At 53.9% G+C, this 14,825-nt stretch overlaps 1 protein-coding gene across 2 annotated transcripts in view; it reads left to right on the forward strand.

Moving 5' to 3' along the window:
- The first annotated feature begins 511 nt into the window (after positions 1-511).
- Positions 512-14,825, forward strand: part of SHROOM2 (shroom family member 2) — a 29,736-nt gene continuing 15,422 nt past the window's right edge. For both annotated transcript variants that reach the window (XM_056113778.1, XM_056113779.1), the window contains exons 1-3: positions 512-801; positions 8,057-8,572; positions 9,931-10,102. In XM_056113778.1, coding sequence (XP_055969753.1) covers positions 710-801; positions 8,057-8,572; positions 9,931-10,102 — 780 coding nt within the window. In that variant the 5' untranslated portion in view covers positions 512-709. The remainder of the gene's footprint in view (positions 802-8,056; positions 8,573-9,930; positions 10,103-14,825) is intronic.

Genomic DNA, 14,825 nt, shown 5'->3' on the forward strand with positions numbered 1-14,825 from the left:
TCCTTCCTCCCCCAGACGCGTGGATGCACCCTGTGGGGCAGGTGTCCCACCGCCACGGAAGCCCGGGCTTGTCCCTGAGGAGGATCCTGAGGAGGCCACGGAAGACCACAGCCGAGCGGGGACTCTCCCACGTGACTGCAGACACGCGGACAGCAAGGCGCGGGTTCAACCCCTCCCCAAGACGCCCACCCAGCGGCTCCCGCCGCCCCATCGCGAGCCTGCACAGTCCAGGGACACGGCTACTGTGGCCTACCTGGGCGCCCCCGCTCACCTGAGCTCCCCCCTAAGTGCTCACCTGGACGACAGTGCTTACCTCGCCGACTCTGCTCACCCGAGTGCTCACCTGGACGACCCCACTCACCTGAGCTCTCCCCCGAGCGCTCACCTCGCCGACTCCGTTCACCTGAGCTCTCACCTGGGTGCTCACCTCGCTGACTCCGCTCACCTGAGTGCTCACCCGAGTGCTCACCTGGACGACCACACTCATCTGAGCTCTCCCCCGAGTGCTCACCTAGACGACCCTACTCACCTGAGCGTTCACCTGGACGCCCCTGGCCAGCCCGTCCTCGGGCCAGCGCCCCTGCCGAGTCCGGGAGGCCCCACGGAGGAGAGCAGCGAGCAGGGCAGATGGCAGGTAGATGAGCCAGCGAGCGCCCCCCAGCAGGAAGCCCCGCTCCCCGCCAGCTGCCGGCCCCGGCACACGTCCGCTATGGAGACCTCTCGCTCCCCTTCGCCCCAGTTCGCCCCCCAGAAGCTCACAGACAAGCCCCCGCTGCTCCTCCAGGACGAGAGCGCCCCCAGGTACGGAGTGCCCGGGGCTGTGGGCCTGGAGGGTTGTGAGCCCCGCGGGGGTCCTGGGTGGGGGAGGGGTAGCTGCACGGGCTCCCAGGAAGCAGGCAGGGACCCAGTCCTGCAAGCCCTTCCTTGACCCCCACATGCCTCGGTTCCTGGGGGCCAAGCCTCTGCGGCTGTGATCACAGTTTCTCCTAGATGTCCATTCAGTTGATTGATTGATTGATTGATTGATTTTTTTTTTGCTATTTTTTTTTAAGTTTTTTATTTTTATTAGCGAGAGACCATGAGGTACGGTTGTAGACTTACAAATTTTTATGCTTGGGTTTCAGTTATACAATGATCAAATATCCATCCCTCCACCAGTGCCCGTTTCCCACCACCACAGATCCCAGTATCCCTCCCACCCCCTACTCCCCCATCCCACCCTGCTCTGTGGCAGGGCATTCCCTTTTGTTCTCTCTCTCCTTTTGGGTGTTGTGGTTTGCAAAAGAGGCATTGAGTGGCAATCATGTTTGGTCTATAGTCTACTTTCAACATGCTTCTCCCATCCTGGGAGGATCCTCCCAACACCCTTTATTTGGTGCTCCCTTCTCTATCTGAGCTCCCTTTTCCCCCTAGCGTGTGTGGCTGGCCTCCAAGTCATGGAGCAAAATTCCTGGTACTAATCTCGGCCACTCTTGGGTGTTAGTCGCCTATTTTGTTACTTTATGTCCCCCAGATGAATGCAATCTTTCTATGTATGTCCCTCTCTTTCTGACTCATTTCGCTTAGCATGATACTTTCCATGTAGTACCACTTGTATGTAAATTTCATGACTTCATCTTTTCTAACAGCTACATAGTACTCCATTGTGTAGCTGTACCAAAGTTTCTTTAACCAGTCAGATTGATTGATTTTTTAATGTAGGAGTGCTGCTATTTATTCACCACCATGACACCTTCCCACTACCATTATTTCTGATTTTCCCACCACCACCCAAGCCTGCTCCTTAGGCGGATACTGAATAATTTCTTTTGTGTTGCTGTTAAGAATAGCATGAGATGTCATGTGGCCACGGAAGTGGCCGAGCGCTCCTGGAATTCGACAATTTTTTAAAAATATTTGGGGTCTGGAGGCGTCTCTGCAGCATGCTGCTCTCTTCTGAAGTTCATTTGTGACTCTCTGAATCATGGTAGCCAGTCAGTTTAGACCAGGGCCGGAGCATGCCACACGGCTCACCCGGTTCGATTCCTAGTACCCCCCATTGTGGTCTTCGTGCCGTACCCCCTGGTGCTGAGGGCTCCCTCCCAGCCACGCACTCAGGGCTCACTCCCAGGGGACCCTGTGCGGTGCTGGCAATCAAACTCGGATTTGTTCTCTGCAACACGGGCTTTTATTTTCAAAATTGAGTCACTGTGAGATAGACCCTTATAAAGCTGCTCATGATCAGGTTTCAGTTGTACAGTGTTCCAACACCCATCCCTCTACCAGGGCACACTTCCCAGCACCAGTGTCCCCAGGTTCCCTCCCGCCACCCCGCCCCCACCCCAGCCTGCCTCTGTGGCAGGCATTCCCCGCTCTCTCTTTGGGCATTGTGCTTTGTGATACCCGATACTGAAAGTTTGTTATTGTCCTTTACCTACTTTTGCACTCAGTTCTTTTCCAGCTATTAATGTCCAGCTATTTTTTTTTTATCTACAACAACTGAGTGAAGTCATTCTATGTCTGTCCCTCTTCTTCTGACTCATTTCACTCAGCATGATACTCTCCATGTCCATCCATTTATAGGCAAATTTCATGACTTCATTTTTCCTGACAGCTGCATAGTATTCCACTGTGTAGATGTCCCATATCCATTCGTCTGTTCTTGGGCACTGAGGTCATTTCCAGAGTCTGGCTACTGTGAGTAGTGCTACAGTGAACACAGAAGGCAGATGGTGTTTCTGCTGTGTGTCTCTGGGCCCCCAGGGCATATTCCCAGAAGTGGCACTGCTGGATCAAATGGGAGTTCAACTTCTAGTTCTTTGAGAAATGTCAATATTGTTTTCCAAAAGGGCTGGACCAGTCGGCATTGCCACCCACAGTAAGGAGAGTCACTTTCTCCCCGCGTCGGCACAAGATAGCATTTTTAATGCCTGGACTCTCTCTGGCTCTACTTCTTTGTGTTTTGTTTGTTTGCTTAGTGGGTTGGTTTGCTTTTTGGGTCACACCCAATGATGCTCAGGGATTACTCCTGACTCTACACTCAGGAATTACTCTTGGCAGTACTCAAAGGACCCTGTGGGATGAAGGGATGGAACCCGGGTTGGCCTCGTGCAAGGCAAGCAAACACCCTCCCTGCTGTCCTATCGCTCTGGTGCCTCTCTCTTTTTTTAAGCTTCAAAATAGCTCAGAAGAGGAAAGGACATAATTGGACTTTGGGGGGAACTTTATTGTATCTAACGATGCCGGTCAGGGTCCATCCCACATGTGGCTTCAAAGGTACTTACGTACCCCAACCAGCCGTTTTTCTACCACCACTGAGCCGCTGAAGTGCAGAACTGGCCGAAGGGCCATGGGGGTTGGCCGGAGCTCTGTTCTGGGTCACAGACAGTGCTCTGGTGCCCTGGGTTCACCCAGAACCACCCCCATTTCCGTGAGTCTCTTCTCTTCATCTAGCTCTCAGGGCTGGCCAGCTTTGCCCCAAGTGGGTATCACTTTTCCTCCCTAATGCCCCCCCAAATCGAGCCCTGCCAGGAGTGATCCCTGAGCACAGAGCCAGGAGTAAGCCCCGAGCACAGCCAGGTATGACCCACCCCCACCCCCCTGAAAAAAAAATGCCTGTGAATTTCAGTGTACGATGCATTCAGTGCCTGAAAGATTCACGAAGAGATGGTCAAAATGGCCCATTTAATTCCAGAACCAAGTAGCCTTTATACAAAATCTGAGGTGTTTCTGTTACAGAACTGCACGTAGGTGTGATTGATCATTTACTGATCATTTACTGAGGTAAAGCGTTTCATCGGAGGCAGTTCTCTTAGGGAAATTAACTCAGGGTAATACTCTGGCTCCCAGGGGCATGCATATGGCTTTTCTCTTTCCCTTGCTGCTAGTACATATTAAACAATTAAGTTTACACCTTATTAAGAGTTTCAGTTATTCAGGGACTGGAGAGATAGCACAGCGGGTAGGGCATTTGCCTTGCTTGTGGGCAACCCAGGTTCGATTCCCAGCATCCCATATGGTCCCCTGAGTGCAGAGCCAAGAGTAACCCCTGTGCAAGGTCAGGTGTGACCCAAAAAGCAAAAAAAAAAAAAAAAAGAAAGAGTTTCAGTTATTCAGGTAAACACATTAAGAGATAGAGATCCCAAAACTCAGTACTCTGGGCTACAGGGGCAGAGCCCACTGGGCATTACCGTAAATTCCTCAGGCTGGTTGCGCTTGTCCCCCATGCGGTCCTTCCTGTCTCTTAAGTCATAGGGGGGCCGGCATGAAGACTGTGCTTTATACTTTCCAGAATGTTCCATTTCTATACCAGGGTAGCTTTGCCGCTTGCCCTGGGTCCACCCAAAGGTCCTTTGGTGGGACCCCCCTTTTTCAGGTGTTAGGAACTGCAACAACTAAAGACCAAGTCAAGCCTGAGTCAGGTCATTATGATGGCTGTCCAGGAGTGGAGTTCCCAAGGAGTCAGTGAGTTCCCAACTATCAGGAGCACGGCATTAAGGGTCCTTCTGTGCTTAAGAAAAGAGTATTGCCTGATAGTAAACTATGAAATGGTTATAGGGGGAATAGAAAAGCAGGGCATTCACTACAAATACAGAGCAAGTAGCTTACTGTAGATACAAAGTCCAGAGTCACGGGGTTTGACTTCTAAGTAACCAAGACTGACTTGGGGAATTGTAACAATGAGAGGTAAAACACAAAGGAAAGGTAAAAGATAGACTGGGGGGATTAGGGGTGCTCATGAGGGCACTGTAAGCTTTTCAGGGTGAGGGGAAGGAAAAGGGGCAACTCACTGACGAAGCCTAAAGCACGTAGGGTTAGTATCCAGCATCTGCTCAGTCCTGCGGCCACCGGTTGGTCGTGGCACTTCTGCAGGGCCAGTGCACCTGCCTGCCATGCAGGAAAAAACAGAAAAGCCAAATACCCCAGTGTGCAGGAAGTTTCCGGGCTTAAAGTGCATGGAGGCGGCCAGAGAGAGCACAGCTGGGAGGGCACTTGTCTTGCACACAGCCAACCTGGGTCTGATCTCTGGCATCCCACAGCCTCCCTTGAGTCCCCCACGACTGATCCATGAGCATCAGTCTAGGAGTGAGCCCTGAGTGGTACCGGGTGTGGCCCAAAAACAAAGTAAACCAAAAATAGAACAAGTAAGCCCCGTTCCCACACCCCCCTCTTCCCCCGCAGGGTCGCAAATAAGTCCCCCTTCCCACTCCCTCCCTCCCTGGCAGGACCACAAATAGAGCACCTGTGGACAGTCTCCATGGCACTACCCTGCACCCAGAACTCAGGGAGCTGCCCCACCCTCAAAAACATGCATCAGGGGCTATGGACTTACCTCAGTGGTAGAGCACTTAGCATGTTGGGGGCCCTGAGTCTGGCCCCTACAGCCAAGGTCCCCTGAGCACTGCCAGTTTTGGCTCCTAGCCAAATCATTCGGCCACACAGCAGGAAACAACCTGGGGTTCTGCCCAGCTGCGTAACTGAGAACACCTTTAGTTAAGGGGAAAAAATGGGATTTTTTTCCCTGGCATTTTGGGTCAGTCCTGGTGATGCTGAGGGGTTCCTTCTGACTCTGCACTCAGACACGACTCCTGGTGGTGCGTGGGGGACCCTATGGGATGCCAGGGATCGAACCCAGGTAGGCCGTGCGCAAAGCAAGTGCCCTGTTCACTGTCCTATCACTCCAGCCCCAAGAAAAAGATTGTTTTTTATGCACCTGACCCAGGATCGATCTCTGGCACCCCAGAGGATCCCCCGAGCCCCTCCAGGAGGGATCGCTGAGTGCAGAGCCAGGAGTCAGCCCTGAGCACCCCCGCCCCTCCCCCACATGAACAGACACACAAATTAAAGTTTTTAAGCATGAAATCCTGTCCTATAAGGGGATTTGTGAACTTGTGAAATCAGCCCTATGTTTTCTGTTTCTTCTTGTTTCTAGAAGGCAAGAGAGAAAAAAAAACCTTTTTAAGCTAAGGGATGATTGCCAGTCTCCTGGGGCCCTGTCCGTGGGTTTTTGGGGTCCACATTGTTGGGGAGATTCAGGATGGGTGTGTATGGGGATGGTGTGCGTGCAGTCAGGAGGCCACCGGCAGGGCTCCGGGCCTCCTTCTCTGCTCAGTGACTCAGCCAGGCGGTCAGGCCTACTATAGTTGAGTGGTCAGCTGGTCACTATCAGGTGTTGTTCAGTTGAGTGGCCTGGCCAGGCGCCATGTCAGGCCACTTCACAGGGTCACAGGGTGTGGGGCGGGGCAGGGAGCCGCTGGCATGTTTGGCCTTAGGGCCGGGCCCCAAAGGCAGTGGGTGAGTTCACTGTTAGGGAGCACTGCACTGTGGGCCTGGTCACGGCCACCACAGACGCCCTTCCTGCAGGACTGGAGGCTCCAGCGCGAGGTCAGGGTGAGCGCCCTCCCCCCCACTTCCGCTGGCTGCACGATCTAGGGGAGGTAAAGGTGGGGGCCCGCCCGTCCACAGAGCGTGCCCACATGGGGCAGGGGCCAGGCGGGGCTGGGCCCGTGCCAGGGATGAGGCTTGGCTGCTCTGTGGGCTTTCCCTCCAGCTGACTTGAGGAGGGGGAGACGGGGCTCCCTGGGAGGGGTTCGCAGGCGTGCATGCAAGGCACACCGGAGGATGGCTCGCTGGCAGCCTGCTCCTGCTCGGCACAGTGACTGGATGCTCCTTTGCTGTGACACTGCACGTGTAGTGTCAGGTCGGCTGTCACATCCCAGGCACGCGTGGTCATTGAGCTGGGTTGATTGGTTTTTCTCAGGGGGTTTTGTGTTTTGTTTTAGCTTTTTGGGATTTTGGTGGGAGTACTATTCAGAGTTTCTTAGAGCTACTTTCAACTCAGTGCTCTGTGTGTGTGTGTGTGTGTGTGTGTGTGTGTGTGTCTGTCTGTCTGTCTGTCTGTGGGGTAGGGTCACTCCTGGTGGTGCTTGGAAGACTGCACTGTGGCGGAGATGGAGCCCCAGTCTCCCATGTACCAAGCCTGCTCTCAGCCTGCTGGGTAACCCCCGCACACAGGTGTTATCAAGGAGGTGAGGGCCGGAGAGGGAGAGAACAGGGGTGAGGCGATTGCCTTGCACGCAGCCAACCCATTTGATCCCCAGCACCCCATAGGGTCCCCCAAGCCCCACCAGGAGTGATCCCTGTGCACAGAGCCAGGGGTAAGCCCTGAACATGGCAGGCACAGCTCAAAAAAACAACAGCAGCCAAACAAAGAAAAAGAAAGGAAAAAGGAGGTGTTGTTGGGTGCGCCTAGGAAACGCCCTGCTTTTACGGGGTTTTGCTGGAGGAGAGAAGAAATTCCTGAGTTCCTCTTTTGTTTGCTTGTTTTCTGTTTGGGCCACCCCCAGCAGTGCTCAGGGCTGACTCCTGGCTCTGTGCTCAGGGATCTCTCCTGGCCGGGGCTGGGGAGACCCTCTGGGCTCCCAGGGAGTCAACTCAGCTCTGCCCTATGCGAGGCAAGTGCTGTCCCTCCTGTACTGTGTCTCCGGCTTGCAGTGCCCTGCTCACTTGTCCTTGTGTCCCTGGGAGGAGAACCGCATGGCAACAGGGTGAGAGGAGGCCTTGAAAGGGCACCTGCGACTCAGGGGTGCGAGCGACCCTTCTGACACGTGAACCCACAGTACCCTGACCGAGAGGCCTAAATAAGAAATCTCAGGCGTCTGTTCCCTGGAGGCTCACCGCCCGCCCCCACCCCCACCCCCACGAAAGACAGACGCGGCTAGGACCTGGCGAGGAAGTCTGGGTTCAAGTTTTGCGTGCAGGAGGCCGCTCGGCTCCCAGCTGGCTCTGTTACCACTGCACAGTTCCCCAAGCGTTGTCATGCTGGGAAATTACACTGGTGGAGGGATGGGTGTTGGAACATTGTAGGACTGAAACCCGATCATGAACAGCTTTATAATGCTCTATCTTATGATGGCTCAATAAAAATAAGAATCAGTACTAAGAAATATATGTAGAAAGATATTAATGACGAGGCAGTTGATAGAAAAACAGAGTGGAATATAAAAAGGAAAATGCAGACGTGGCGACTGTGGCAGGCGTCCGCAGGGCCACGAGCTGTGCCCTCTGCCCCACGCAGGATCGAGAGGGTGATTGACAGCCGTACCACGGTGAAGATGGTGCCCATCAAGATCGTGCACGCCGAGAGCCAGCCTGAGAAGGACACCCGCCAGGGCCTGGCCCACACCTCGCCGCCGCCCGCCCTACCCAGCGGGCTGGAGCGGGACCAGATCAAGACGCTCAGCACCTCGGAACAGTCATACTCGCGCTTCTGCGTGTACAGCCGTCAGTGGGCCGAGCCCCGGGCCCCAGGCCCCGCCAAGGAAGGCAGCCTGGCTGGCCCCCGCTCTGCCCCCACCGGCTACGCCAAGGCCAAGGAGAGGTCAGCCGAGGACCTGAAGTCAGAGGAGCTGGTCCGGGAGATCGTGGGGAAGGACAAGTCCCTGGCCGAGATCCTGGACCCCAGTGTGAAGATCAGGACCACCATGGACCTGATGGAGGGCATTTTCCCCAAGGATGAGCACCTCCTGGAAGAGGCCCAGCAGCGCAGGAAGCTGCTGCCCAAAATTCCCTCCCCTCGCGCTGCGGACGACAGGTAAGTCCACGCTGTGGGTGCCCGCACCACACTGGCCCATCGGCCTCGCATCTCAGTGGCTGCACCGCACAGGGGGACTGGCAGGTGGCTGGACACGGAGGGCAGAGTGGGGGCTGGGACTGGCCACTGCTGATCCTAAGAGGCACTGGAACATGTAGGGGCTCTTCCGACGCCCGGGCGAGACTGACCTGTGGCATTTGGGGAGATGGAACTGAAGGCCTCCAGGCAAGGCTGAGCCTGAGGCATTCGGGCCCTGCCTCGCTTGCCCGGAGGGAGGGGAAGGGACATGTGCTGGGCAGAGCTGCCCCTTTTATGCCAGTGGTCAGGCAGGGCATCCCCAGGGGCATCTCCCACTGAGGTTTGGGCTACCAGCATTGGCACGTTGGCAGGTATCTTGTAGGCATGGGCGCGAGCCCAGCTGCTGCCCAGCCTAGAACAGTGCCCAGGGCCAGTTGGCCTGTGGGCTGTGACACAGTCAAGAGTTAGCCACAGGCGTGGGGTGCGGGGTTGTGAGCCAACTTTTCTCGTTGTGGAGAGAGGCAGCCACACGTGTGGGTGCGTGCAGGGGCGTTGTCAGGCTTTGGGTTACTAAGTGCCAAGCCGGGCCCCTCTCCCACCGGATGCCCATCCCCGAGGGGAGTGAAAGCGCAAAGGAAGAACCAAGCCCAAGTCAGACCCAGGCACCCACCCCATGGCCTGGTGTTCACCACTCCCTGCATCCCAGATGGGATTTCATAGTTTCCAGATTTGTTATACATACACACACACATGGGCTGGAGCGATAGCACAGCGGGTAGGGCGTTTGCCTTGCACGCAGACAACATGGCCGACCCAAATTCGATTCCTCCGCCCCTCTCGGAGAGCCCGGCAAGCTACCGAGAGTATTCGATATGCCAGACACAGTAACAACAAAGTCTCCAATGGAGACGTTACTGGGCCCGCTCGAGCGAATCGATGAACAACGGGAGGGCCTTTACCTTTACCTTACCTTTACACACACACATATATACATATACACACAGCATATATATACATAAATACACATACACACATACATACATATATACATACACACTCACTTTCTATACTTATATACACACATATACATATATACCCATATATAAACTTATGCACACATATACATATGTACATGTATGCATACATATATACATAGATACATATGCACATATACGCACATATATACACACATATACGTACTATCTGTCTCTGCCTGTGGGACCATTTTTTCCCTTTTTCGAAAATGCGATGCTATGACCTTGAGGGTTCTCCGTTGGGCTGGTGGCAACCATGGCTTGAAGGGGGCGGGAGGTAACGGACACTCCACCGCTTGCACCCAGGAAAGAAGAGGCGAGCGCACTGGCAGCCATGCCCCTGGCCACGAATTCTGCCTACTACAGCACATCAGCCCCTAAGGCCGAGCTCCTCATCAAAATGAAGGACCTTCAGGACCAGCAGGAGCCCGAGGACGATTCGGAGAGTGACCTGGACCACGACCTCTCAGTCAAGAAGGTAGGGACGCGGCAGTTCCCGGGGAGGACTCCGGGCCACATACATCCACAGGGGTTTGCACGATGTTTCTGTACAGCACTGCATGTGCCCAGTAAAAGTGAAACCACGGGGGCTGGAGCAATAGCATAGCGGGTAGGGCATTTGCCTTGCACGCAGCCAACCCGGGTTCGATTCCCAGCTTCCTATATGGTCCCCCAAGCACCACCAGGCGTCATTCCTGAGTGCACGAGCCAGGAGTAACCCCTGTGCATCGCTGGGTGTGACCCCAAAAAGCAAAGAAAAAAAAAAGCCACAGGGGCTGGAGCCGTACTGCAGGGGGGAGGGTGTTTGTCTGCATGCAGCTGACCTGGGTTGGATCCCCGACACCCTGAGCGGTCCCCTGAGCCCCACCAGCTGGGGTCCTTTCCAAAGCAGCTTGGCAGAGGGCAGCTGGGACAGCAAGGGACAACTAGGACGGTAGTTGGAAATGGTTACTCTGGACAGGAACTGCATGCTGAGAGGAGGGGAAGGAACAAAATCTGATAACCTCTCAGTACCCACATTGCAAACCGTAATCCCACAGGGGAGAGGGACAGAGACAGAGAAGGAAAGTGCCTGCCATAGAGACAAGCCGGGGGAAGGTGACAGGAAGGAAACTGGGGACATTGGTGGTGGGAAATGTGCACTGGTGAAGGGACGGGTGTTGGAACACTGAAACCCAGTCATGAACAGCATTGTAACTGCATATCTCATGGTGATTCAATAAAAAAATAAATAAGTAAAAGAAGAGCTCCAAGCTCTCCCCCATGGCTAAAAGAGAAAGAAAAAGAGAAAGGAAGAAGGGGGGAAAAAACAAAAACCTCAAAGACTTTTATCATTCCTGGGATGTGTATCGCCTAGCTCTGCACCTGGCCGTGTTCTTGGAGTCCAGCTAAGGGGACAACAACCTCCAGGCATTTTCAGTCCTTTGCACATTCCCTGTAGGTTTTTTTTTTTGGGGGGGGGGGAGGGTGAGTCTCAGCAGGATGCATTTCCGCCCTGCATCTCAGGCTCAGACACCCAAGCAGGAGCACTGAGAGACCCAACAGCGGCCCAGAGTGGGGAGAGCACCCCACCTCCCCAATACACCATTTCTTCAGCCCAAAGGTGCCCCCAACACCAGGCAACGCAGCCTCGGTGGCAGCCAGCCCTTTCCTCTCTGCCGGAGTTGGTGTGTCTGGGAGAGAGGTGGGCGGTGCCAGCCTAGTGGCAGACACACTCAGGTTCCACCAGCTGCAACCTGGCCCCCTGTACATGTTTGTCAATAAAGTTTTATTGAAACAGGAGCCCCATTTTCCTCCTCCCCAAACAGTGTCCCGCGGCTCTGGCAGGCCTCAGGTGGTATGGGGTAGATGCTGCTGTGAGCGTCCTGTGTCTCCAAAACGTCAAAGTATTTATTCTCCGTCCCCATCCTCCACCACCTCACCCCTTTTATTTCCTTTTACCAAAAAAAAATTATTTTTTCACTAAAACATAAAATTTGCAGAGATTTCTAGGCATGCTATAGGAAATGGTCACAAGTTTGTTCTTGAAGGGACAGTTCTACACTGGACAGCAAACTCACAGTCTCACTGAGCAGGCTGTGCTGTTTAATGTTCCTATTCTGTTTCTATCAAGCTTGTCCATCTAAACCAAGGTAAACTCGGCTACAGGGCATACTTGAAAGAACTGGGTACGAGGCTGGTGAGATAGTACAGCGGGGAGGGTGTTTACCTTGCACACAGCTGACCCGGGTTTGATCCCTGGCATCTCCTATGGTCCACCAAGCAACCCCAGGAGTAATTCCTGAGTGCAGAGCCAAAAGTAACTGCTGAGCATCGCTGGGTGTGAACCCCACCCCCACCCCAAAAGAACTGGTTAGCTGCTTTTAACTGAAGCATTTAGATCACCATGATATGGGGAAATGGAGCCCACAGAATCCAAAATTGATCTTCCCCATAAATAGAGCAAAATCCAGAAAAAATACCCACAGCCCTGCAGCTGTCGCGGACAAGTACCCTCCTATCCAGTGCTTTACACTGAAACCACTGTAGGGGGAGAAGCGAGTCGAAGCAGGGAGGGGCCACTGCTCCTAAGCCAAGCAAACCCACATCATGCTCATACTGGGACAATAAGGAATGAGGACATGAGGTTTGCTGGTGTGCACTGAATCTTCCCCAAGGGCTGAAGATGCCTGGGCTTTTATTCTGTAATGTTTCCAAGCTGGCGTTTGTTCAAGACAAACAAAAGGAAGAAGGCTGTGCGGAACAGGGGCAGTGCTGTGCCTTCCTGTGATGACCGGATTGATTTCGGTGTTACTCACTTTACCCCGGCTCTCGCTGTTCTGATGACGTGGGCTTCACAGCGCTTGCTAACTTTGGGTCATGACACAGACTTTAGAGACTGCTATTAGGTATTGTACTGGAAGGAATAGTTCAAGTTTTAAAAACCCTCCCTCTCTGGATTAAAAAAAAAACCAAAAGTATGAGTCTAATATCCAAGGCCAGGGAACGTGGGCCAGGAGAACTGGTGCATGGTTGGAAGCTCACCACAAGTGTGTGTGTGGGGGGGGGGTATAGCACGCAGGACAGTTAGGATGGAGAAGAGACCATATGACAGAAAGAGTTGGAAATGATCACTCGGGACTAGAATTGAGTGCTGAAAGTAGAGAAAGGAATATGCATGATAACCTTGGGATTGCAAATCCATAATGTCATAATACGTGATGTTCTTGAGATTGCAGAATCCATAATGCTCAAAAGGAGAGAGGGTGGAGGAGAAAGAGACAGAGGGGGGTGAAGAAGGGAGGGGAGAGCGGGAGGAAGGGAGAGAGAGGGAGAGAGGGGGAGGGGCAGAGAGAGGCAGGCAGGGTGGGGGATGGGGCCGGGGACGCTGGTGGTGAGAAATGTGCACTGGTGATGGGACGGGTGTTGGAACATTGTATGACTGGAACCCAATCACAAACAACCCTGTCAGTGTGTATCTCACTGTAATTCAGTTTAAAAAAATAGATTTTTTTTCTTTTACAAAAAAGAACCTCTCTCAGAGGAGAGACCCAGGGCGTGGCAGTGATGGCATGAAAATACTGGGTGGTGCTGTCTCCTGGCTCCCCTGTGGAACCAGGGACCTTCCGGCCGAGAGCCAAGCCCAGATTCCTGGACATCCGCGTGTGGCAGTCCCAGCTGTCTGGTCAGCCCCGAGTGCTGCTTGTGCCCTCATCTCTCATCTCCTCTCCCATTTTTTTGTTTTTTTTAATTCTCTTTTTTTTTTTTTTTTGGCAAGCAAAAAACATGTTGGCTGGCTTGCTCCTTGTGACTCAGCAGCTGAAAGAGGCGGGAGGAGGAAGGGGTGTGCCAGGAGCCCAGCGAGGCGTGAGGCCGCGTGAAGTCCTGGTCATTGGACATGACCTGAGTGTGGCTGTCCCTGGGGTGCTGGGTGTTCGGTGCTCCCCCGGGAGGCAGAGAGCTGAGGCTGCAGAGCATCGTGTGGGGGTACCAGGTCAGCACATGATCAGCAGGACGGAGGCCGGGGCTGCAGTGGGGGGAATCTTGACCGCTAGCCACCTGGGCGGGGTGGGAATCAGCTTCAAGAGGCTTGGCGTGCAGATCTCGCCCGACGCCCCGAGCAGAGGGTCTGGAGCTGCGGAGCTTGGGTCCTTGGGACAGTGCTGGTCGGTGGTAGAGGCTTGCATGAGTGGGGAGCGCTCTCTCTCTCTCTCTCTCTCTCTCTCTCTCTCTCTCTCTCTCTCTCTCTCTCATGCAGCAAGCCAGGCCCATTGAAAGTGCCTGCATCCATCATTCAGGACGAGATGGCAGAACTGCTCTATAAAGAAATAGTGCGATTCCCCGCACAAGAAAAGTTGCTTTTGGAGCTGGAGCGATAGCACAGCGGGAAGAGCATTTGCCTTGCACGCAGCAGACCCGGGTTCGATTCCCAGCATCCCATATGGTCCCCCGAGCACTGCCAGGAGTAATTCCTGAGTACATGAGCCAGGAGTAACTTCATTGCCAGGTGTGACCCAAAAAGAAAAATTGCTTTCATGGGTTCTGTTCTTTCCTTTTCGCGGGAGGGTTTGGGGGCGGCAGAGGCCTTCCGAGCAGTGTTCAGCCGGCCCAAGGCCACCCCCACTGCCCGCACCATGGAGCACTATGAGGGCCAGCACGCAGGGTGCAGGGGTCCACCCTACCCTGCTCAGGGGACCTGGCGATAGAACCAGACTTGTCCCCCATGAGCCACACCCCAGGACCTCTGAGCTGAGTCTGCGGCCCCTTGTTCTTCTTCTGGAACTTTCACAGTGTGACAGATGGTCAAAGGTTTCCATCCGGTGAGCTCGGAGTTCCAGGGTCAGCCTTATCCTGCCCCCGCGCCCCCCCACCCCCTGTCCAGTTCTTGCTGCTCCTGAGTGCAGCCCTGACCCCTACCCCGGCAGCCCAAGTTCTTACCCACTTATTGTCATACTAGTCTCTTCTCTATCCTAACTGCCTTCTCCCCCAGCACTTGAGACAGACTTCTAACCGTGCACCAACCCTCCTGACCCTTGTTCCTGTCCTTGGTTTCAGTCTCAGATTATTTTTTATATCCATGAGTGCAAACATATTATGCCTGTCTTTCTCCTCATTTCACTCAACATGATAATCTCCAGTTCATCCATCTATAAGAAAATTTTTTCCTGGCCGCATGGTATTCCACTGTGTAGCCACACCATAGTTTCTTTATACAGCCCTCT

This window comes from Sorex fumeus, unplaced genomic scaffold, assembly GCF_029834395.1.
Source record: "Sorex fumeus unplaced genomic scaffold, SorFum_2.1 ptg000023l, whole genome shotgun sequence".
NCBI classification, from domain to species: Eukaryota; Metazoa; Chordata; class Mammalia; order Eulipotyphla; family Soricidae; genus Sorex; species Sorex fumeus.